The 26,549-nt window shown below is 36.3% G+C and overlaps 2 protein-coding genes across 2 annotated transcripts; both read right to left on the bottom strand.

The window, feature by feature from the left end:
* Positions 1-12,515: 12,515 nt before the first annotated feature.
* On the bottom strand, positions 12,516-14,249 carry LOC121742654 (pentatricopeptide repeat-containing protein At2g27800, mitochondrial-like). The gene has a single exon (XM_042135857.1). It carries the CDS (start codon positions 13,992-13,994, stop codon positions 12,720-12,722), a length of 1,275 nt encoding a protein of 424 aa, XP_041991791.1. The 5' UTR covers positions 13,995-14,249; the 3' UTR covers positions 12,516-12,719.
* Positions 14,250-15,139: 890 nt separating this feature from the next.
* LOC121741906 (beta-galactosidase 8-like) lies at positions 15,140-20,261 on the bottom strand. The gene is made up of 19 exons (XM_042134856.1): positions 19,783-20,261; positions 19,598-19,693; positions 19,101-19,213; positions 18,898-18,964; positions 18,709-18,801; positions 18,485-18,628; positions 18,285-18,373; positions 18,071-18,176; positions 17,909-17,996; positions 17,595-17,713; positions 17,246-17,410; positions 16,877-17,076; positions 16,682-16,791; positions 16,482-16,591; positions 16,296-16,409; positions 16,103-16,204; positions 15,807-16,018; positions 15,396-15,732; positions 15,140-15,314 (listed from the first exon to the last, which is right to left on the bottom strand). Exons 1-19 carry the CDS (start codon positions 19,942-19,944, stop codon positions 15,207-15,209), a joined length of 2,535 nt encoding a protein of 844 aa, XP_041990790.1. The 5' UTR covers positions 19,945-20,261; the 3' UTR covers positions 15,140-15,206.
* Between the last annotated feature and the right edge of the window lie 6,288 nt (positions 20,262-26,549).

The raw sequence follows: 26,549 nt of genomic DNA on the forward strand, positions 1-26,549 counted from the left end.
TAAATGGGCGTGGGTTTCGGCTTAAGTAATGATGATATTTAGTTGATGCTATTCTATTAGAGAAATACAGTGGTTTCCTGGTTGGCTTTGATTAATTGTCTTTCAATCTTCATAAAACACACTATTAAAACATGTTCTTGCATAAAAGTCTTGGTTGGGTTTCTTACGTAACTTTGTATTTGCTTCATAATGCAACATTTCATTCGTAAGATCAATTTCAGCCAACGCTACAATTTGGAACTTCTCATTAAATTTTTATTGTCTCTCTCATTAAATAAGATTGTCTGATCACATGAAACCAAAAGATGAGACTTTAAGTAATACAGCAAGCTTTATGTCGGTGGCGTTAATTAAGTTATGAAGCACTTAAGAAAATGTGCAGAGGAGAGGAGGAGATCTGAGATAGGAAATCGAAACAGCATTTACTTTTGGATTGATGCATCTCTACGACAAAGTTTTGCATGTCAAAACAAAATGTGTTATGTGTGTTTGACCATGTCCATGTGAATAAATAAAATCTACGGCCTTCTTTTACTTTCGATTGCTTTTATAGGGCAAAAGTAGTCTCCTAGTATAGTACCTAAGTAATTAATGTCGGTATTATATGAGAAATTGGAGTGTGCGTGCGACTATAGATTTAAATTTTGCTCCAATCTAACAAACTTGTCTGCAATTTCATTTTAAAACCAAACTGAACGCGTCCGAAATATTCAAAATTTAGGATAAAAAACGGGTTATTTGAATATAAATATATGAACTTTAAAATTTGAATATAAATACATGGACTTTTGATTTTTCTGATTTTTTCCCAGATCTAAAATCAAAATACATGTGGCAAATTAAAGCTTATATGGCAATTAAAACTACACCAATGTATTTATATATATATATATATATATATATAGGGATGTATTCATTTCCTTTTCCTATATTTCCTCCTTTTTCCTTCTTAATATCAGCCATTAGATTAGAGAAATGGACGGTCAAGATCAACATTGGGTAATTAATCCCGTGTTGCATTATTTGTCCTATTTTGTGCATTATGAGGGTACAATAGTAATCTAATAATGGCTGGAAACCGCTACGAATAATGCACCACATGGTCACGAGTAATGCATATAATTGCCTATATAATGCACAATATGTGAACTGCAATGCATACGAACAAGATGTGCTGTGTTATGATGTTTGACACACGTTTCTTGTTTCCCTAAGGGTTTAATAAGCTTAGGGGCTAGGGTATAGTACGTAGACATGTATGTAATCTTCACATGGTAACGAGTAATGGATATAATTGACTATATAATGCACAATTTGTGAACTGCAATGCATACGAACAAGATGTGATGTGTTATGATGTTTGACACACGTTTCTTGTTTCCCCTAAGGGTTTAATAAGCTTAGGGGCTAGGGTATAGTACGTACGCATTAATAACAAATTATAAAACGATACGAATAATTCACCAAATTGTCACGAGTAATGGATGTTATTAACTATATAATGCACAATATGTGAACTGCAATGCATACGAATAAGATGTACCATGTTATGATGTTTGACACACGTTTCTTGTTTCCCCTAAGAGTTTAATAAGCTTAGGGGCTAGGGTATAGTACGTAGACATTACTAAATGCACGTATGTAATCTTCAATCCGTTGATTAACCCATATACACAATACCTCTAATAATGCATAATATACTGAGATAATGATAATTAACAGCTACATAATGCACTACCTAAACCAAATAATGCACATACGTATATTCCAATAACAACAATTTGTTAGTAATGTCTACGTACTATACCCTAGCCCCTAAGCTTATTAAACCCTTAGGGGAAACAAGAAACGTGTGTCAAACATCATAACATGGTACATCTTATTCGTATGCATTGCAGTTCACATATTGTGCATTATATAGTTAATAACATCCATTACTCGTGACAATTTGGTGAATTATTCGTATCGTTTTATAATTTGTTATTAATGAGTACGTACTATACCCTAGCCCCTAAGCTTATTAAACCCTTAGGGGAAACAAGAAACGTGTGTCAAACATCATAACACAGCACATCTTGTTCGTATGCATTGCAGTTCACAAATTGTGCATTATATAGTCAATTATATCCATTACTCGTTACCATGTGAAGATTACTTACGTGTCTACGTACTATACCCTAGCCCCTAAGCTTATTAAACCCTTAGGGGAAACAAGAAACGTGTGTCCAAACATCATAACATGGTACATCTTATTCGTATGCATTGCAGTTCACATATTGTGCATTATATAGTCAATTATATGCATTACTCGTGACCATGTGGTGCATTATTCGCAGATACCAAAATGTGGCAGTTACTTTTCTGTCAAATGTCAATAATAACCCTGTAATGCATACAACCACCTTCTATAATGCAACACGGAACCAGTTTTATAGAATCAATCTGATCCGTTGATGCCTTAGATCTAACGCGTAATATTAAGAAGGAAAAAGGATCTAAGATGTGAAAAGGAGAATAACGCTCCCCTATATATATATATATATATATATATATATTTGAATTCCACATCGACCACACCCTTTCTACTTTTTCTTGTCGAGCTCATCCAGAAGGCTCTGCCGTCGCCGCCGTCAAGACAACACCAGAGATCTTTGCTTCTCCATCAGCCGTCTCCCTCAGAGCATCATTAACCCCATCCCCATTTCAGGCTCCTCTCCACGTCATCATTCTCCTAAATTTGAGTCTCAGGCCACAACTGCTCTAACCCTACAGGCCCCATCCCGGACCACAACTATTAAATTGCATTATTCACAATTTACAATCTATTTTACGCGTGAAATAAAAATGCCGAAACATTTAAAACACGAAAAAGTTGTTCTTCATTCGGAAATTGAAAATTACAACATAGAAATTTAAAAATACAAAAAAAACATTAAAACATAACGTCAAAGCTGGAAAACGTTGGTGCGTGTCCAAATACATTCAATTAGATCGGCTTGGAGGCGAGTGTGTAGTTCTTCTTGGCGCATCGCGGCTGAACGGGCCATGGCATTGCGGATGTCGGGAGGAACGCCCTGCACGGGCGGGGCGGTGACAGTGTAGTTACTCCCGGTGCTGGAGAGCGGATCGTCGCTCCACAAAGTGACATTTTCTTCCTCGTCGTCAACGATCATGTTATGCATTATGATACATGCATACATGATGTCGGCGATTAGTGGACGCTGCCAACCACGGGCCGCTCCCTTCACAATAGCCCACCGTGCTTGGAGGACTTCGAATGCACGATCCACATCTTTTCGAGCCGTCTCTTGCTTTCGGGCAAACAATGCCCTCCGATCCGTTGTCGGACATGTGATAGTCTTCACGAACACGGGCAATCGATGGTAGATCTCATCTGCCAGATAGTACCCCATACTATACCGATGGTGGTTGGCCGTAAACTCTACGTTCGGCGCTCGCTCGGCACACAAGTCGTTCAACAATGGAGACTCGTTCAACACATTGAGGTCGTTGTTCGACCCAGCGACACCAAAGTAGGCATGCTAGATCCACAATCGTTGGTCGGCAACAGCCTCCAACACAATCATGGGATGTGTGCCCATGTGCCCTGTCACGACCGCCCCCTAGGGTTAATAAAAGCGGGCGATCGCGACTTAAAGGGGCTTAATGAACGGGCATAGAAGACTAGGGTTTCAATAAAGGTTTGACCAAAAATTTAAGTTTAATAAATAAAACAATCAAAAGATATTTATGTGAAAATAAATGCAAAGACCAAAGATTTGACATTATCAAAAGGTAGCGAGTTTTCAACTTTCAACCAAACAGTTTCATAGTTAAATAAAAATATAAGTAAAGAAAATATCACAGCGGAAGCATCCAAGAGAAGAGTGAAGTCATGTGTGAAGACACAACGACACTCGGAGTTTCAAAACAACCATAGCATTTTATTAATTCTGCTCAACACCGCCAACCGCTCGTCGCTGCTCAACCTGCACATAGAGAAAACATATGCAGGGCTGAGTACTTTTGAAAATACTCAGTGGCTCATGCCGAAAATATTTTAAATAAGAGTACATATTATTAGGGATGTCAATGTAACCCGAACCCGTGGGCCGGCCCGAATAACCCGATAAAAATACAGGGTTAGGGTTGTAATTTCGCAGCCCGAATTTAAAATCGGGCCATTCGGGCTGACCCGTTCGGGTTGTCGGGTTAGGCAGGCTGACCCGTTCGGGTTACGGGTCGGCCCGTTGGGTTGAAGGCTTCTGCACAGCGAGCAGTTTTTGTAACGGTCATAACTTTCTCTACAAAGCTCCGATTGAGGCGTGCAATATATCCACGCGAAGCTCTTTCGAAGACGAAGAGAATAATATGTATTAGAGGTTTATCAGACTTCAAAATCGCGAGAAACATTGACTCAAATAAGGCAGCTGCACATCCACATATTTTGTGTATATTTTCTAATCAATTTTCTATCATTTCTCAACAAACATGTAAACATACCAAAATATAGAAATATAATCAAAATCATCCAAGACAACCCTCTAAAACCATGCAAAATCCAAATACGCCAACCCACTATATAAGATCACGAAAAAAATCACCATGTGGTTCATGGATTCATAAATACTCGTATATAAAAGCTTTCTTTTAGTATATTTCCAATATAATAGTGCAAAGTGTTTTGACGCCGCTTCGTCATTGAATTATGCGTACTTTGATGATTCTTAAAACAAAGATAAATTATTATTTGACTTATTTACAGCTGGAATAAATTAAATTTGACCAATCATAATTCAAGAAAACTTAGAGTTACTCCAGTTAGCTAGCATCTTGATAATTCACTCTTTAACAATTCAAAATATTTTTGTTACATCTACGATGCACCTCTCACGTTATGAAAATTTTATTTAATTTTCTACGAATTGATTTATGTTTGAATTTTGAAACAAAGTGTTGATTTATGTTTTAAATACATAAACATAAACATAAACATACTACTGATAGATATTTTGTAAATAATTATGTAATGAATAAGTTATTTAAATTTAAATAACTTAATCTTTTTTAAAAATATTAAAGAAAATTAAAAATATGTATTTCATTGTTGAATGATTAATTAAAAATATGTATATAAATAAAGAAAATTTAAAATACGTATTATTTTTTGAAAATATCAAAAGAATTAAAAATATGCATTGGCCCGAATAACCCGTTGGGTTAGCCCGAAACCCGAAGGGTTAGGGTTGAACTTTTATAACCCGAAAAAATCATAACCCGAATAGCCTGTACCCGAATGGCCCGACAACCCGAACGGGTTTGCCCGAACCCGAACGGGTTGGCCCGATTGACATCCCTACATATTATCATGCCATACGTAGGTAACCATCGGGGTTTGAGCTTTATAAAGGCCCGAGGCACCAAAATATTTTCCATTGTTCAAAATAGCGACTGCGCAATCATTTTTCCCCATCGTCATCAACCATATCTGCCAATACATGACAAGGAATGCGGCCGCAAACCAGGTCACTAGACCGGCCAGCATGTACGCTAGCACACAGTCTACCATAGATGTACACTAATCCAAGTAGGGTTTGCGGCCCTACGAGGACCCGAATTCGATTTATATAACAGTGGCAACAGCCACATCAGATAGGCACGTTAAAATAAATCACGGCATGATAATCGCTTTAAACTACCCTTATAGCTCCAAAGTCATACGTAAAAGATTTTAGTAAAAGAAAACCCACAAAAAGGTAGGGTAGAAAAGAAGCCCACCTCGACCGTTTAGAGTTCGACTACTGCTTTCCCTTTGTTATCACGCTTCGCGCACGAGTTATCACCTTTAGATAATATATATCTTATCAATCAGTCACAACCATCGATTTAATATTATGCATGTCCCTAACATTTCCATTTTCCCATCTTTGAATAACACATCACGTCATCACATAGATACATCAAGTAATTCACTTATAAAAACATAGTGTTTTTGTCAAGATAGAAATCTGGCAGCACTGCGCAACCATTTTGTAAAAATTATTAAAACTTCACCCGACTTCCGTTGGGGCTAAAACTTTACCACAAAGCAGTAGACTCATCAAATAACTTCCAGTTTAAAAATCACGCCAAAATAACCTTTTTTAGGTCGGTCAAATAGAAAACGTAACCTACTGGTCGAGAAAACATTTTCTGCCAGAAATGCGCAGTCAACTTTAAAAAATTCACCAAAAATCCATCTTTTATCCAAATGAGTTGAAATTCACACACAACACAGAAGACATCATGAAGTTTACTCAGGAAAAAGAATCGATCAAATTGGAGTTCATTTGGTCGGTCAAATACGTATCGGAACCTACTGTCCGAATTCACAATTTTAAATGCTTCAAAATTTCGAATTAGGGTTTTAAATGAAGAATGGAGGTTTGATTTTACCTTCTTTGGACGAAACACACGGTAGGAACGAATAAAAGTCTTGCTTCTTCAACAATCTCTTGGAAATTCGAAAGGATCTTTGAGTAGAGTGGAAGAACAAGTGGGAGAGAAGTGGAGCAAGGGGAGGGGGCGTGTGAAATGAGAGAGGGGGCGTGTGATTTGGGGCTAGGGTTTGGGGTTGGTTATATTTATAAGGTTAGAATAAAATCTCCCATTTAATTGCATGAAGATGTGGAGGATTAATTAAAAGATATTTGGAGGAGATTTGGGGGAGGAATTGGCGTGAATTTGAGGGAGGAATTAAGGTGAGATTTTCGAAAATCATGGCTAATTAATTAGCCTTTGATTTAATTTGGTAGTTTCACGGAGCAGAATAAAAGAATACGGAGCAGGAAAATTAATAAAAATTATCCCCAAATTAAATGGTAGTAGGCGTGTGATTTAACTCCTTCCACAAGGAATAATTTCCAAATCTTTAACAAAATAAGACAAGGCAAGATTTGCTAGGATATTCCAATTTAATCATGGAAAGAAATAATTAAGGGATCAAAATAAATAATGAATAATTTCCTTCTCCCACAAATTAGGAAATTTCGAAATCTCCCTTAGGAAAAATAATAGGGCCGATTTTTATCATGAAGAAATAAGATAATTAGGCTTTGGATTTAATTTGGAAAATTATCCCAACACAAATAATTAAATCCAAGAAAAGAATTCCCCTCCAATAACCAATAGTGGTCGAAATTTTCTCCACAAAAGGGCAAGGTAATTATTTATGATCCTAATTAAATCTCACTCCCCTTAACAAAATAAGTTACCGCAATATATTTCATTCCACATCAATTAATTTAAGCCACGTCATAAAATCAACGAATTTGACTCGGTCAAATCAAAATTAGGTCACCAAAGCAAACACATAACGATTCGCCATTTAATTGCGACAATCAAAGCAATAAATACAATCATCCTAGGGTTCGAAAATTAGGGTTCGAAAAGTGGGGCGTTACATGCCCGCTAGTGTATTGTCCTCTCCAAGCCGTTGGACAATCCTTCCACTGCCAGTGCATACAGTCGATGCTGTCCAGAATCCCCGGGAAGCCGTGGGTCCACTCGTGCGTGTTCACCAACTTCCTAATGTTGTCGGTCGTTGGCTTTCTTAAGTATGTATCCTTGAATGCTTCGATGACTGCCCGACAGAATTTAACTAGGCAAGCCCGTCCAGTATGCTGCCTTGCATGGAGATACTCATCGAACATATCTGAAGTAGTTCCGTAAGCGAGTTGACGTATGGCAGATGTGCATTTTTGCAAAGTCGATATACTTTGCCAGCCCACAGCATCGGTGGTTTCCTTGAAATACGAGTCACGAGCTACAACTGCGTTGACAATGCGCAGGAACAAAGGCCTCCGCATCCGGAACCGGCGACAGAACATTTGATCACTCCATCGTGGATCTCTAGAGAAATAATCTGTGAAAAGCCGCAAACCAGCTTGTTCACGGTCTCGGTGGATATACATCTGAGTACGTGGTACCTGGATGTGTTGTTCGTTCCACGCTTGAATAGCAGCTTGGTAGCGTTCCACTTCGTTGTTGATTTCTTCTTGGATTGCCGGTATCGCCGCCTCTAACATTCGGGTCATTTGAGCTTCGATTGCTCTTTGAAGATGAGGCATTTTTTCGAATATTAGGGAGAGAAATGAAGTTGAACAGATATGAAAATGGATGGAGTGGTATTTATAGATAAATTTTTTAATTTTAAAAAAAATATTTTGAAGTTGCGGCCCGGTTCAGCCCGAACACCAATTAACGCTGGGTCGGACCGCATCGCGGCCCGTCCCGATGCACTTAACCCTGAGCTGGCCCGGACCCGGGCGCGTCCTCGGGACCGGCCCAGGCTGCAAAATGCTCCTCTCCAACGCTGCGTGACGCGGGCTGGGACCCAACTGCGGTTCGACCCGCCGCGTTAATGATGCTCTCAGATAGAAGCTCGCGCCCTTCATCCTTAGCTACTGCACGCACCGTGTGAGCACAAGCTCACTCCGCAACTGCCCCTCCACCTTCCAGAACATCCACAGCTTTCAGTGCGCCATGAACGCGATCGTCGCCGACGCTCACCCCGACAGCATCGGAGGAAACCTCCACTAGCCTCACCGTTCGTTCTGCGACGGGGATGATGATGCGAAGAGGATCGTGAAGAATACGTCGTGGAAAAGGAAGTATTGAGTGCAAAGGTGGAAAATTTCTCGCCGGATCTAGTTCATTCGCGATTCCTTTTTCGACATTCTCCTCATGAACATATCCTTCTCACTCTGCCACAACTTTAGCAGGAGGAAATGCCCTGGGCTGCGCGAGATCTTCGCCAACGGATGGCTCCGCATCGCTGCTGTACAAGCCGATCTGTGGCACTGCTCCTCGGCCACCACCGGAATTTCCACCACGTGAGTGTCTTTACCTTCCACCATTGATGTAATCTTCCACCAAGATGGAGAGGCCGACAGGTTGGAAATTGAGATGCAAACATCTCTGACGGTGACGGCAGAGCCTTCCCGAAGGGCTCGAGAAAACAGAGCAAGCATGGTGACCAAGATGGAGAGGCGGCAGGTTGGAAATTGAGATGCAAACATCTCCGACGGCGACGGCAGAGCCTTCCCGAAGGGCTCGAGAAAAAAGAGCAAGCATGGTGCGGCCAACAAGAGCTGGCTGATGTGGAATTCAAATATATATATTTTTAATTAATATAAATATATTGGTGAAGTTTTAATTGCCACACGGGCTTTAATTTTCCACATGTTTTTTTATTTTAGATCTAGGGGAAAAATCAGAAAAATTGAAAGTTCATGTATTTGTATTCAAATTTTAAAGTTTAGGGGAAAATCCAAAAAAAATCTCAAAGTTCATGCATTTATAGACAAATAACCCTTAAAAAATGTGTCGATTTAAAACCAAATTCAAACTAATACTAATAATTAAGGTTTTGGTTTTTTAAATGCCAAATTGAATAGAGGATTCTGAAATTTCAAATTTAAAAGCTAAAATTTTGAATTTTATTTTACAAAATGGAAATATATAAAATAATTATATTTCATTTTTTTAGAGGCATAGAGCGGTTTAGCATCACTCAAAAATAATAAAGTGATAAAATAGGATCGTTTTCGGTTCATGCCTGTATAGCCATACAGTATAAGTACACTTCCTAGGATTTACTTGTGCCACAACAGGCTGTAATTAGTTTGGAGATTATTTCTGGAGAATATATGTCTTTGATTTTGGGGGACAAATATGTCTGTCTTTTAATTACTAGGAGAAATATAGCTAGCAGGAAACTAATATTGCTTCCTTAATCTTATGTATGGGACAGTTATTTATAATGTAAACATGTCGGTGATGGTTATATATAGGGGAACTCTATTTGTCTCTATTTACTCTGAATATGGTAGAAAACTTACATTATGTTATCAAACTACACATTTCGATATATGTCTCTATAGTGTAAAATTAATTAATTTTAATTAGTAGGGAACATTACGATATAGTGTCTCTATAGTGTAAAATTAATTAATATTAGTAGCTAGGAGACATTTCTAACTATTTGAGTCATGTATTTGTAGGATCATCATAACAACCTGAAGCTATATCTTTTGGGGTGTATGTGATAAATTGTTTTGGAGAAACTAACTTTGATCTGTATACTAGTACTCCATAAAATAGTAGTAGATTGTTTTATGTACATTTCTTACTTTGTTTCTCTAGAATTTTGGTAGTATTTAAGTGCTTGACTATGAATCAATATTTTTTTCCCGAGATATGTAGGAGTATAAATTATATTGAATGATTATTAGATTCTCAATTTTTTTACTTTGAAAGTTGGAACCGTTAATTTGATTTAGAAATTGAGTTTAAATATATACTCCATAATAACAATTTTTATCATAACACATATACCAATACAATTTATTACTCTATAGTCTATACTACATTGAAATTCTCTTTCTTTTATTTAACACATGTTGAAAGTACTATACTCCATTCACTGGTTAAACCAGAGTATTACATATTAATATGTTAATGACATATAGTACTTAAATTAGCATAAACTTTAATTTTTTGAAAATAACATGATTTTCTCTAAAGAATTCTCGAATCTTGCATAAAATCATTAAAGTTGAATCGATACTAAAAAAATTGAACCAAAGAGCCAAATTCTCACATGAAGCAAATGATATTATTTCAGGCTCTGGAAAATGCATCAATTTACCATAGTCTAACACAAAATATAAAAAAATGACCTCGTTCATTATATATTCCATGCTAGAATCTGATAAATTTGTTGATTCAACTTTCAAACACAGGATTGTTAAGGAGCCAAAGTTGGAAATTCATGCAAAATCCAACACCCACACTAACGCACATAAGAGACTTGATTGTGAATCTTGTAATTAGAGATAAGCATCCCACCCATTGAATGTCTTGAATTCAAAGACCCGGCCATCTTGAGCAGGTCAAAATTAAGGCTGCTCATCTTTCCCTCCCTCTGTCGGCGGTGGGTCCACGCCTGCTGCGGCAACTCCTCCATAAAAAGAACTCAGAGTAGGAGTGTTACAGCATGCATGTCGGTGGTGAGGACGGAAGAATTGCCGATCAAACGTTTCTCCTTCTTCACAGTTGACATATATTTTTATGGTTGAATATGTGCAACTTGCCGATGCATTTGGCAACAAGAGCGGATCATGTTTCCACTTTCCGCAATGCTTCCGGTGCTTGTTTGTGTCTCCATAAAGGAAGTCTGCTTGCACCATCTTTATGAAGAGAGCTAGGTATTGTTTGTTTAAGATGAGACTAGTCTCTTTTAGTAGCATATGTATGTAATCTTCTTTTTTCTTATCTATCTTGTAGTATTATATTCCGTATAATTTGTGTTGGAGCTTGGAGGGAGAAAGCCAAGCACAGTGGCTAATAATGACTACGGCTGCTCCTTCATGAAAACTCCTACTCCATATTAATAGCCAGCTCAGCTGTATATATCACTTCGCATTTTATGCACTAATAAATATCCAGGATTTTAAATAACTAATTTTATTTAATTCCTTCAATAATTCCGATTGTGTGCCAACATTTCCTGATTCTGTTTTACCTGAGACAGAAAATTACATTTTCAGGCGAAGTTGCAATAATCTTAATTCTGAGATAGAAATTTGTTAATAAAATGCTCATGAAAATATGCCTTGTTGAAACAGCAAGAAAGATAAGTTGGAGCCAAGAGTAGCATAATGATGATTCGAAAGAGAGAGACATGCTTATTGATGAGTAGAACATTGTAGGGAGAAGATGTTATAACTCCCGATTTGAACCGAGAGATGTGGTTTTTGGATCAGTTTCCACCACTGCCTCTTCACAAAGTTTTATAGCCATTTGCTCTGTTAAGTACAAACTCATCCCACATCGGGAGTCTGAGGGGGGTTGTTAAGTACAAACTCATCCCACATCGGGAGTCTAAGGGAAGTTGGAAGGTATATATAATTCCCCTTTTGGGAAGTGACCTAAAAACAAATCCGTACGGGCTTGACCCAAAGCGGAGAATATCAAACGTCAGTTGACAATCCGAACATGCTCTCTACATTTTGTTTGTAATCACAGGACATATATAATACGGGGAGTAACTTTTAGTATTCAACTGCTATTGCGAATTTTTTATGGCCCCTCATTTGTACCAGCTAAATTGTCTTGTACCCTGTTGTGAGTTTTATGCTAAATTCTTTTTCTATCCTTGTACATAACAAAGTTAAGCAGCCGTTTTCTCTCCAGTCATTTTGTTTGTAATCACAGATTCACAGGACATATAAAAGTAGTAATTTTTAGTGTTCAACTGCTATGGTGAATGTCTGATGGCCCTCATTTGTACTAGCTTCGGCCACATGAATCATCAGAGCTAACTTACACGGTTACCCCAACAAAGAACATCAAGTTAGAAAGACTAGTACCACTGGTCCCATTCTTAAGAAATGAACTCTTAGCAACACAAGTCATTTCTACATAGGCCTTTGACATTATGTCAATGATGAAGAATAGGCAAGTTGTAGTCAGACTCTCAAGAGTATCAGACCAAAAACCAAACACAATATATTTATCTTGAACTATAAATAAAAATACAGAACAAACCAAAACTTGAACGCCTGCACTGGCATAACTAAACTTATTGATCCTCTTTCTTTCAGCACGATATGAACGGGAGGACTTACACAACGGTTATTAGAAAAAACTGGTCCAGCCATTTACCTGAATACAAATCATATATTTTCATAATGAGAGTTATCTTCGAGTTCATACACAATCTTTTGATATGTCTGCCCATCTACAAGTTTCTTTTCTTGCAACAGGTTCAAGAACCTCAAAGCCTCTCTAGTCCCTCTCTGTCGTAACATTTCAGTCGATACAGTTCTATAAGTGATGACGTCAGCCCACCTCTGGTGCTCAGCCATCTCCCACAAGAACTTCACAGCCTCATCAACCTCCCCCTCAAGAGCCAATGAGTTCACAAGGGAGTTATACGATTTACTGCTAGGCACAAAACCACTTTTCTTCATCCTATCACAAATCTCTCTAGCATTCTGCGTTCGGCCTTGTGCACACAGCCCATGAATCAAATAATCATACGAAAACGAGTTTGGCTGGCATTCATAAGCCGTGCCCATCTGGTGAAAGATTCTAAGTGCATCATTGACATGAAGTGAAAGCACATATCCTTTGATCATAGAATTGAGACAAAAAATATCAGGCTCAATCCCAGAATCTACCATTTGCTTGAACAAGCTTCGAATAGTCTCCATATACATATGATTAATGTAAGAATTCTTTCCACGGCTCAGAAGCGCAGCAAACAATATATTGTAAGTTCTTATAGTTGGCCTGCTATCCAGTTTCCTACAATCACACATACGCTTGAATATATTGACAGCCCTAACCAGTTTCCTAGCTTCGGTGAAGTAGTAAATCATGCTATTGTAAAGGGGCTCGGAAGCAATAGAAGAAACTGCTAGCACCTGATTGACGACACAGTCCATCTCCTCGTACATTTTAGCTGCACCGAGCTTCTTGATCGTAACATGATATGTCAACGCATTGTGCCTGAATCTGTGCTGCTGGGATGCCCAATTGAAAAGCTCGAAACAGACTAGCGGATCTTCCAGTAAGGCTATGACATCGTGCAGCTCTTCAGGAGTGAATCTCGGAGGGAGTTGGGATTTGGCTGCTTGGAAAAGAGACTCGTTTAGAACGGGTTTCGCCGCGGCTATCTCTCTCTTCTTGATTCTCCTCCTCAATGTTCTTGATATCGGGCCTTTGTAGATTCGCGTAGAATGGGATGCAGCAGTTAGGTTTCTGAACAAGACTGCATTTTTAGGTGGTTTACCGCGTAACTGAGACAAGAATGTTGAATTTGAGATACTGTGGGAGGTGGGTGACGAAGGAGTGCGATTATTGGATTGGGTTGGACCGAACATACTGTAGAGAAAGCGTTTATTGGGTTGGATGAGTTGAGATTTATTTCCGCGTGGAGCGAACATTGTAGGAACTGGTGTGAATTTCAGTTAGTTGATGGGAAGGTGATGAAGAATGGTTATGTTTAATGATGGATTGGGGCGAGAAGATGTTGAAAATACCCGCAGGTAAAGGCCGGTATGGGGAGTCCGGGGGCCGTAGAAGATGGTACGACGGCGGTGGAGGTGGCTGAATTGGTGATTGAGGTCGGATCGGGGCTCGCAGGGAAACTGTATGATGAAATGTCTACAAGAGGTTAATGAAATGGAGAATGCAGATGGAGTTTTCTCGGGTTTGGTAATAATTAAATAAAAGTTAAAATTGTTTAGCATCCAATAGCAATAGCCTAACCAAAAACTTCCCTTACTACATCATCATGCTCTTCCCACAGCTTAGCCACTGCCCTAGCCAAGTAACAGCCTAACAATAGCCTAGCCAAAAACTTCTCTTGTCACATTATCATGCCCTTCTCACAGTCTAACCACTGCTCAGCCAAGTAACAGCCTAGCCAATGAATGCCCTAGCCTAACAAATATTAATTGATAGATACGATTTAATTCATTTTTATTGTTGGTATTTGTCAAATATTAATAATATGAAGTGCAATGAGTTATAAATATAACGTATAAATAAAAAGATTAAAAAAATAAAATAAAATTCGGCAAATCGATCGCTCGCTGCACAATAGGCGGCCAGCGATAGCCGATTAGTCCATGCCCAACCTCTCATTCGCTCCGCGCTCGTCCTTACCGTTTGCCGATTGCAATAGTGGACTAGCGTCGGCCCTAGCCACTAGGACGGGCGCTAGTCCACTATTGTAGATGCTTTAGGACAAGTTTACATTAGGTACCATTATTCAAAATTTCAAACCCATTTATACAAAATAAGGTTATTTGTGTATAATATTTTTTGGATATTTCCTCTATTATTGTCTAATAGAACAATAGTACATTTATAATACATTTTCAGTAGAATTATTATTATTATTTTTTTTAATCACGTATAGCATGATATTTTTAAATATAAGTAATGATTTAAAATATATAACAGTAGTAGTTCTTCAAGTGAAGTGGATATGGCTGTTCTTTAAGAAAACTCGCATAGCTGCATATATCACTTTGCATTTTATGCACTAAAGATCGATGATTATAAATAATTATGATCAAGTTCCTAGTAAGAAAAGGCTGCCTTTTTTTATTTAATTATTTCATTAATTGTTTGAACAACTTTGTAACAGACTATGCACAAGAAGCTTCCACAGCTAAGGTTTTAGCAGTTCCTGCACAGGGATCGCCAAAAGTATTCACCGATACTCGAACGCTGCAGCTTCTTGATCCTACGCAAGCCTGCGATATATACATAACCAAATCAAAACACCATCTTAGAAATAATCAGCATAGTTTGTGACAAAAATAAATCAGCAAGACCTTTTTAATAATGGAGAGAGCTCTGTTGCTGCTGCATCGGCCATGGCTAAAACTCCCGCATGATCCATGAGGAGTTCCAAAGCTGGCGAAGTTGATCTTAGATATGACCTGATGTGGATGAGGGCAACCCAGGGACAGAGTTGGCCCTGCCCTTTTTCTCGTTTCCTCGTCTGCAGTCCACATCTCCACAGGAATCGGGTGTGAATCTGAGACGCGAGAGCATAGGCTTTGCACCTCTCTAGTTGCAAAAGATAGCTTTGTTGGATCCCCTCCTGCTTGCTCGAACAACACTAGCACATTTCCACTTGGCTTTAGCCACAAACGGGGCACGTGGTACCTGAAACACCAAACATTATGAATACTTGGAAAACTGATACTATAAAGAATTTTATAAATAAAAGAAGCTCTTACAGCAGCTGAGTAGGCTTCCCACAGTTTTTCAGACATTTGTTTGAGCTGTAAGAACCTCTGTAATTGCAAGAGTTGGTGCAGCCATTGCTTGAGGCAATGTTAGTTGGCCAATACCGCCCGATGCTCTGTCCATTTACCCATGCCTCACCCTTCCCCAGTCCTGTGAAGTCCAATGCAACCGGGCTGCTACCGGAGGGGGCATCAAAAGTTGTCTGGATCACACAGAGTAAATTTTATTGTGATTATATCTTCAACATAGTCACACTGGAATAGTTGTTATCATGGTGAAAATGTACCTTGTACCAGACCAGTGGTTGATTCTTGGGCAAGGCAGGTTGTGACACCCAAAGTGAGGAGCTTCCTGTCGAAAGGCCTAGCCCTTCCCCTTTTAGACCAATCTGCATTCCGCATGAGATCAATACCGATGAAATAGGACGTCGTATCACCAACAAACATATTAGCTACTTTTGACACAATGTTAAAAATGACCTGATATGTCCACCGCTGAGAGGACAGATCAGCTATAGATCCGTTTTTCAGGCCTTTTAACTGGACAGGCCCGGTTACTCCAGCACCTTTCAAATCGAAAAATGCTCCGTAGTTCTGAATCAACAAAACTTTTGCATTAGGTAAAACTTCTTGTAAGATTTATTGATAAACTCTGTGTATATATACCTGCAATCCCACAGTCGAACTCAAGAGATCAATATTATTTTTACCCGGAACAAGGCTTACAGGAACATCTAATGAGACTTTAGGGTTACTGTTTCGCCCATTGCCACTCCCTGTACAATAGCCCCAAGCAGTTAAGACGGAATAGCAGAAGCAAAGGGCAAAAAAGTTAGAAGTATTCATTTATTTTTTAGTCACTTCACCTGCAACTTTCCCATTGATAAAAACATTAAGTGCATGGCCTAGAGAATCCACGTGAAGGACTGTCTGAGACCCGTCTTCAAGAAAAGGCTCGTCCCCTTTCGTTTCAATGCTGAAACAATCACGAAAAAAGTTAAAAATCGAAGAGTTTTGTTTAAAAAAACAGCAGTGTATCTTTTTTAGAAAAGCTCCCATACCTCAGAGAATACCAAAGATAATCACTTTGATCAGCAGTAGTGTTTATTTGCTCCAGCAGCCCAGGTTTTGTGAATGCATTATTACTGGATATACCTACAGGTTCGTAGATCCAACTCCAACCTGAGAATGCATCTGTTTCCGTAGCACCATCTTCTGAAGACTGATGAACGAACTTTGTAACAGTTGACATTGAGTTTATCTGTTATTTGTCAAGTGACATTAGCTTCTGACTGAAATCTGCTAGTGACTTATTAGAGATATTATAACACTGAAGGTTAAAATTTCAATTGCTTTGGAGTTCAAGTATCAAATCTTCAAGGTTCATGGTTGGAAAGGAGAAATGCAATATGAAGGCTTGCAATGCATACTTTTGCAGTATTGAGGACCACATTCTTGCAGTCAGGTAAGATGCTGACAGACCAAGCAGGCAAACTATAGGAATTTCCATTGAACTTCACCGTGGCATCCGATTGTGTGCCAACATTTGCAAGAAAAGCAGCACACTTTCCTGATTCTGTTTGATATACAGTAGCCTGAGAAAGAAAATTACATTTTCAGGAGAAGTTGCAATAATCTTAATTTTGAGATAGAAATTTGTGAATAAAATGCTAATGGAAATATGCCTTGTTAAAACAGCAATAAAGATCCAGAACAAGAAGTTGGAGCCAAGAGCTCGCTTCTTAATGAGTAGAACCTTGTAGGGAGAAGATGTTATACCTCCAAATTTGAACCGAGAGATGTGGTTTTTGGATCAGTTTCCACCATTGCCTCTTCACAAAGTTTTATAGCCTTGTGTACATCTTTCAAGTGACCCCATTTTGGTTGCCTCAGATGGCCTAAAACAGAGCAGTCAATACACATTCATGAATCCATATCAGAAAATATTACATTGAAACAAGAGATAAAATATACTCTCTGGCTGCCCGTATCATATTAGACATTGTTGTTAATAGCTATTGTAAAGTCATCAAATTTTACAACCTAAACTTGTTGTAGTGCAGAAACAGATATTAGACAAAGGAATGACATACCATACTCATCAATTGGAGCATCATAATCATAGGTTGTTGTAATGAAAGGTCCACCACTCGAGCGACCAAAGTTAGTCCCACCGTGGTACTGTTAAAAATGCAATACAATTCATATGACAAGTTCTTGCATATATCCAATGTAAAGGACAACTGTATATATACCATGTAATAGTTCTGGAAGGTTCCCCCGAGCTGGTAAAAGCGTGCAACAGCAAAAGCAACATCTTCTGTAGGTCTATATGGCAGAGGATCACCGAATGAAGAGAACCTGGTGTTTTATTAACAACACATGCAGGAAAAGTTAGACAACCCCAAAGATACTAAACAAAGAACCACAATGCAGTTTAACAATGATCAAGCATTTCTAAAGTTGTACCATCCGCTCCAGTTTTCCGTCCACATTTTTGGTTTGTTATTGGAATTTGGGGTGTACTGGTCACAGTAAAACCCATTGCAAGTGTCAATCTGTAATTATTCAGGAGAAAATGTAGTTTATTATCTTGGATTTATCATCTGCTGAAATAGCCATCGAGCTCGGCTCTAATTACAGGTTGAAGCACGGAAACCAGAACTTACAATAGGATTAGGAGCATCTTTTTGCTGGCACATAACCCAGGGCACTCCTGTATTCAGTGAGGTGGCCATTGTTGCAGCCCAGGTTATGTACGGTTTCGCACCACCACCATAAGCAGAATCAATATTTCCATACTCATTTTCTATCTGAAATGTTGGACATACACGACATCCTTGAGCACTTATAGCTATAAAGATGCTAAAACATGATTCTTAGAGCATTCAACCTGAGACAAAATTATGTGGCCTCCCTGTGATGCATACAGATTTTCTTGTTTCATCAAGTCCACAATCTTGGCTGTGAATCTCTTCATTTCAGCCTGCAATATCCCATTAATCCATTGTATTTTAGGTTATGCTAACAATTACCAATTACAGCCAAATCTAAATGTAAGAAAGAGAAGCAAGAACAGTACCTTAAAGGGCTCATTATCTGTTCGAAGCTTAATTCCCGGTATAAAATGCAGCCAAAGGGGAAATCCACTGTTCAAAAATAGATTAGCAGTTCTCATTTCAGCTATGATTCAGTATAATCATCTCCACATTTTTATACATTAACAAAACCAAGATATAAAAATTGCTATTTTTTCTTGATTATTGAAGAGAAATCTTAAGTTACCCATAATTCCATTCAGCACAGACATAGGGACCGATTCGTAGATGAACAAACAGACCAGCCTCCTTCACCAATTTCACAAATTTCACCAAATCCTTTCTGCCTTCAAAATCATACTGCAAAATTCACTTTCAACGTAAGCCTCACTTTCCTCTATTAGTATTATTTCTTTCTTTCATACTTTCCATAATTGACTTTTACTCATCAAAACAAATCTTAATCAATAGCCCCAACAACAATGATTGAAAACGCGGACTCAACCACATTAGTAAATACCTTTACTTGAAAAAGTTCACTACTTTTCGATCAAGACACAGGAAAATCAGAAAAACTTATTCTTTGCCTTTCTTCGTCATTACTCCACTTTCCCCCTCCATTAAACAAAAACATACTACAACCAAGTTAGGGATAATCATGCCAGAGAAAAAAGCACCACAAAATCGCATTTTTCGAAAACGTAAATTAACAAACATAAAAACTAAAATAACATGAGCAATCACCTTGCCGCGAACTGGTTCGTGCAAATTCCAGAAAACGTAAGTTTCTATCACATCCAATCCTCCGTCTTTGGATTTCTGTATCAAGTCCGGCCACATCTGTTCCCAAACACAACAAAAAAGGAAAACATCACATTTCCATTCATAAAACTGTGTGCGCGCGTGAAAAATGCGAGTTCCGTACTAACATCAGGAGTGCTGCGCGGGTAGTGGATGGAGCCGGAGACGAGAACCCTCCGCTTTCCGTCTATCACCAGCGCGCGGTGATCGTACGTCACGTTGGCACCAAAACAGAACGACGTCGTCGTCAGCAACAGCAAACAAAGCAAGCCGTACAACGAAACCGCCATTGCTAGCTCTCGTTTTCCTTGTACAAAACAGCACCAATAATTCCTTTCCTTCGGATTTTGGCTGCTATTTAAAGGGGGGAAATGGAAATCCTGCACTTTTTCCTTAATTTGGGGTTTTGTTACTTTCAGCGCTTGTATTCTTATCCCTTTGTCTTAAGAGAAAGAAACGGACGAAGAATTAACCGAAAACAGTTCCGGAAGATAGCTAACGTGAGCCGGCAACGGCACGCTAACTACTGCTGCGCCACGTGACGTTTTCGTCGTCGTTTTGGGTTCAGCCTCTGCAGCAATGCTGCTCAAATGCGCATGAGATGAGAAGCGTGACGGTGCCTGTTTTGTTTATATACCAAATTTCAATTAATTTTAATAAATAATTTCATAAATACTGTTCCCTCCGTCCCGCACTACTCGCACGTTTCATTTTCGGCACGGAGATTAAGGAATGAGTGTATAACAAAGTCAAATATTATGGTTGTTGGTGAAAATTTTTCCTAAAAATGGAAATAGTGCAAATAACTTGGGACGCCCAGAAAGGAAATAAGTGCAAGTAGTCCGGGACCGAGGGAGTATATTTTTTTATATATTTTCAGCGCCGTATGATTAAAATGGTATGATAAGCTCGAAACTCGAACGACACGACAATCGTGCTCACGGAATTGCAACAGAATTATACGGTTAATAATTAGGAAAGTCATTTGATAACAGTGCATTATTTATTCGATTTTAGGAAATTACCATTTTTATGTCGAGATCGAATGAGTGCACTCATACTACTACTATGGAGTATTATCTTCACCGTCCACCGACATTACAGATTTATTTTAGTACTAGGAAAATATTAAAAAATCAAACTATAAAAAGTAGACATATTTTGAAACAAATAAAAAGAAGAATTAAGGATTAATTTATTGGGACAGTGATGTAGTGGGAATAATAGGTCAGCTAAAATGACAATCTTTCTTGAATTATTTATCTATACAAATGAACGATATACTATATTATACATGAACGAATGATATGACATACACTACAATTTACAGTATAGATAACAACATGTATGCAATATAAATTAATATTACTAGTAATGTGAATGTTATATTATAAGACAAGAGTGGGCAAAATTATCCTCCTAACTAATAATACAGATAAAGTTTTAATATTTTCAATCTAAAAGGAAGTTGAAAGCAATTTGTTCACTAGACAAAATTGTAGTAACATTTGGCATCCACATTATATAACTATTTAATTATTTTTCAAGAGATATACTTTTTAAACAAAATACTCCACTAGTATTTGCCATTTCTTCTTTTTCTGTAATAAATTCCTTTGTACCTACGATCGAACTTCTGGCATCGTACCGGCCAGGTCATTATGATTTATGATTTATTAATTCTTACGCATTACTCCCTCCGTCCCGGGCTACTCGCCCCTTTCCTTTTCGGCACGGAGATTAAGGAATGAGTGTATAGGAAAGTTAAAAATTACGGCTGTAGGTGAAAATTTTTACTAAAAATGGAAAGAGTGCAAGTAACTTGGGACGCCCAAAAAGGAAATAAGTGCGAATAGTGCGGGACGGATGGAGTACTATATTTTATACAGTACTCCTGCTTTGACAAAATATTTATTCGGATAATATTTTTGGTTGCCTATTTTTTCAATTGTAAGAAAACATGGAGGGTCCTAATGTGTCACAAAATCAAAAGTGTGTAGTCCCCCCAGACTTAATTTCAAACCAGAAGACTGTTCATCTACAAAGACAACCCTACTTTATTGAAGCTTTTATTTCATAATACTATCATTTTTATAGATTTTAATTCTCTTAATTCATAGGCTAATTTATTTCCCCCACTCATTATTTTGCCGACAACAAATTAATGGGATATTGTTCACTCATATCTATCCAATAAAGAATAAACTACCTTTGATCCCAAACTAATTAATTAATGATTCATTTAGTTTAGTGAGTACTACTACTACTACTATACAGTTCACGGACTGAGGAATTACTCATTGAGCGACCTTGGCATTGCACATTCCCAAATTCTCCAACTAAAATCTATTGGAATAATTTCCATTTTACTTCTTTATTTTTTTTGCAGGCATATTTTAACCCATTTCAACGTCTTCGATAATTTATAGTATACGAGTTTTTAATCATATACAATATTTAAAAAACTATTCTTGCAATATTTAAAAAAAAACTATAATACTATATACTACATCTGTCCAAAAAATAGTCTTATTTTGTCATTTTCGTTCATTCACCAAAATTAGCCTCATACTACTAAAAATAAAAAAATTACGTTCAGTTTGTTACTCCATTTTATATGTATATATATTTTCTCTTTCTATCACTTACTTTATTCATTTTACCTTTTTATCTTTTAAATTTCATCAATTTTACATTAAAATTCGTGTTAGCATATGTTGCTATTTTTAATGGATTGAGAGAGTTTATGATAAATACTTAACCAACAATTCGATTTTAATATATCTATCATGATTTCCATTGGAGATGTGATTACTGATTAGCTTTATAAGTTTGAACTTAAATTCTTCCAATAAATTGTTATAGGGATTGAGTGCACTTAACCCACTAATCAATATTTTTTGGACTATCCACTTATCACTATTATCCTTTTAATACCTTAGCAGTCATATGCTTTTATTCAATCAACTAAGTTTTCTTCTTTTTTTGCTATGTACTATTATATCATATGACGCCTTGGCATAAGTAAAGCAATTACCGAAAAATATTTTTTTAACCTTTTAATGTAGTACTGTACAAAAAACTCAGCCAAAAAATGGCGAGCTTGCAGTGCGAAACCATTTAAAATAACAATAGTAATAACAACAGCAAAAAGTAACTAAACTAATGAAACAACAAATAAACATTCTACCATCTAAAATCTCACAAAAAAAAAAACAAATGAGCATCACACATCATGGTGTATCAGACTATCATCTATTGAATATTGATCCTCATATACCAGAAAATAGTTGTCTGACTGCAACTCTAATCGACTGAAAAGTTCTAATTCTCCATAAACAATAAATGGACATCACCTAATCCCAAGAAATTTACCCATCTATATATAATCGACTGGGCTTGATTCTATAGGCCCTAGTGGTCACGGGGTTATGCAAAAATTGCTATCTTTTATAATGTGTAATTTGTTATAATGTGTGATTTGTTATGCAAAAAAACACATTTATAATTTGAATTATTTAGAATATAGTATTTCAAATAAAATTTATAAACATATCACATATCAATCTTTTTTTTCTAGTGCGTGGCTGAACCCAATCTATGTCTTGTTATCAATTGCGAATAGTTGGGAGGTAGACACGTATTTTTTTTCACATGAATTTTCCATAAAATTTTGTAATGATTGGGGTACTTACAAAATTAGAATATCAATCCCCGTTATATAAAATGTTAATTTTGAGAAAAGTGAATGATGGGATTTGATCCCTAATACGTTCACCTCTCTGCTTATATAGTGATTAGATCTTATTTTAGTATATAGATATGAGATCTTCACTACTTGAATGTTAGTTATTGATTATTAATTTAATTAATCATTATATAAGTTAATATTTTGAAGAATCAATTCTATGAAAATTGACCAAGACTTTTGGTGGTACAATAAAATAAGTAATGGACTGAAATTGGCACGATTGCAATAATTGACCGGAAATGACGCGTTCCAAATGTCGTGCTGATGAGAATACGTGAATAATTTTGGGGCTTAGCTTTTGAATATGATATGATTGAGATATGCATGAGTAATTGAATTTGCGTATACATATTCATTCTGATATTCAAGATTGCATCAATATGAATTATTAATCCCTCTTTATGTAATTTGTAAAAAAAATCCAATATACTCATATATAGCAATTTATCATTTATTATGCTACCTTGATGAACGTTACGGGTGATAAAATCATAAGTAGGATTTAAGATTCGACAACTACCTTCAATTAATAAGGCATTGAATCACTATTTATATTTGATGACCTCTAGCATTACTGTTTTGATTTAATTTTTTTTTACCTATATCTCTTAGTCTATGAAACTTAAACTAGGATAAAGACAAATGAATATATATGTTTAATTGTTCGTACAAATTTTAAATATTAGGGAGTGTTTATTGCTAACTCAATACTTAATTGTTAACTAGAACTAAATAATAGTAATTAGATATTCAAATTAATAGCCTAGATCATCAGCCTCGAAATGTCAATACGATCAAAAAAACCGTTAAAGTATTAAGGTCAATTTACAATAAATTAGTTGTAACTAACTTTTGAAAAATATCTCATAACTTTAAAACGTATAACTTTCTCGATTTAAATTATTTTTTCACACAACATATATCAAATTAAAGATAATTTCATAAGAATTCTAACGAGATCTCACTTGCATATGTTCCGATGTCAAAATTTGAAAAAAATTCAAAAAATTTCAATTTTTTCGTACAACAACAAATGTCAACATGATATATAAATTATGTCAATATAATACATGTACAATGTCAATATAAGCAATGTGCTAACATTCTCAAAGCATTGTGTTGACATTCTCAAAGCAATATTTTCGAAACACTATATTGACATTTTCATCCAAAACTCTAATTTGGTAGTTTTTTTTTAACTTTTTTTATTTAATTAATAAAAACAAAAATTACACGTGACAAATTGTAGACCACAAGTTTTCTAAAATCCTATGATCTTAGATTAGTTGTAGTTAGCAATTGATCAGTCTCCTATCTTGATATATGTGTATATTAATTTTATTTCTACAACAATATATTGTATACTATTATAACTATGTAAAACCCAATTTAATATAAATAATTTAAGTTTGAAAATATTTATTTATAAGAGGAAAAACGTCAATTTACCGGTAAGATTGAGCACTTCTTATTCTCCAAATATCAAACAAAACATATGTAACTAAACACTCTCATTATAGTCGCGACACACCATCTAAAAACAAATAAATAAAATACTAAGTTTAGCTCATTGAAAAGATACACAGATTGTAATTTATTAGCTATTATCACTTAGAAATTACTTTATATAGTATAATAATTTTCAACAACTACAATGAATGAAACGCATGATTTCCAATATTAGTTTCTTTTCTGTTCACACCTAAACTCTGTCCCTTTTGCGAAGTCACCAAACTTCGTTTATCTGAATCACTTATTCCTTCCAAATTTATCAAATGGATAAAACAGAGAATAAAAATTGAAAAAAGATATGGTGCTACTTCTAAATAAATGAAGCTCAACAACTTTAGTTTCAATAATTATTGCAATATAAAAAGGGTAAAATACTTTTATTTATTTATTTGGGACCCCGACGGTAGTTGGAGGCATTATTTTTTAAAGTATTTTAAATATCAAAATAAAAACTAGTTATTTCTATTTTAAAAATTAAAATTAAGAACATAACAATTATATATGCTTCAACGAAAACGATCACGACAAACATTTTCTCCTATTGTTACGCAAACTATCTTTTTTGTTTGTAATCACAAACTGGTTCAATTTTTTACTAGCACTTTTTAGCATGTAGTACCTATAAATTGGATTTTCATATTGAATATGAATAACAATTGATCAAAGGATTTAAAACTGCTCTATACCAAAAATAAAGATCATTTCCTAATTATTTTGTTAAGGATAATGTCAGTCAACCACAGCATTGTAGTAATTCAATATCCAACGATGTTAGTTTGTCTTATTTCCGAATTGTCCATTCTTCATGACGTTATTGGCTTGCTAACCCAACATCTAAGCCTACGTTATTCAAAAAATAATTGGTCCTTTTTAGTTGGGCTGCGCAAATGGGCCAAGAATATTTATTAAATGATTATACGAATTGGTTAATGATTTGTATTAATTTAACTTTGTTTTTGTGAAGATTGCATGTTTTTTTATAGGATTGATTTATCTATACATGGAATGCTTAATTTATGTAATCGAATCTCATAATATAGGAATGAACGATAATCCGTTGATTTGTTTTCCTTGATGAACTCCTTGATTATAGTGATTTCCAACACTAATTGCTCATTATAATTACATGTGTTTTGGGGAATGTGACCCACAGTGACTTTTTACAACATGATAGCAAAATATGAAAATAGCAATTAAAACTGGTTATCATATTATCATGTATTTTGCCAAAAAAAGATGAAAGATGAGATAATTATGAAAATTACAAACTTAATTATTTATAATTCAATTTTTTTAAATAGGGGACAAAGTGACAAACCAAATAGTACTATATTTAACATTCTTTCGTAATTTATTTTACAATTTGCTCTTTTAACAATTACTAGAATTTACCATACAATCTATACCAGCAATCCAGCAAACAAAAAGGCTGTATAAGTATAGAAAAGGCCCAACTAAATAAGAATCTCAGTGTACGTTGTCTACTATGGAATGGGCCTCCACATATTTTTCTGGCATGCATGAGAAGAAATCTATGAATAAAGTCAATATTTGGAAAAAAGTTTACAACTCAGAATATTTGTAATTGTGAATTATAGTAAACAAATTACCAATAAACAACTAAAAATACTC

This window comes from Salvia splendens, chromosome 7, assembly GCF_004379255.2.
Source record: "Salvia splendens isolate huo1 chromosome 7, SspV2, whole genome shotgun sequence".
Lineage (NCBI taxonomy): Eukaryota > Viridiplantae > Streptophyta > Magnoliopsida > Lamiales > Lamiaceae > Salvia > Salvia splendens.

Excerpts from the sequence above, each read along its gene's own strand:
- LOC121742654 (XM_042135857.1), bottom strand. The coding sequence starts at position 13,994 with ATGTTCGCTCCACGCGGAAATAAATCTCAACTCATCCAACCCAATAAA.
- LOC121741906 (XM_042134856.1), bottom strand. The coding sequence starts at position 19,944 with ATGGCGGTTTCGTTGTACGGCTTGCTTTGTTTGCTGTTGCTGACGACG. Across the intron at positions 16,592-16,681 it reads TATCAATGGGAAAGTTGCAG|GGAGTGGCAATGGGCGAAAC; the intron begins GTGAAGTGACTA and ends GCTATTGTACAG. Across the intron at positions 16,019-16,102 it reads AACCACTGGTCTGGTACAAG|ACAACTTTTGATGCCCCCTC; the intron begins GTACATTTTCAC and ends TGTGTGATCCAG.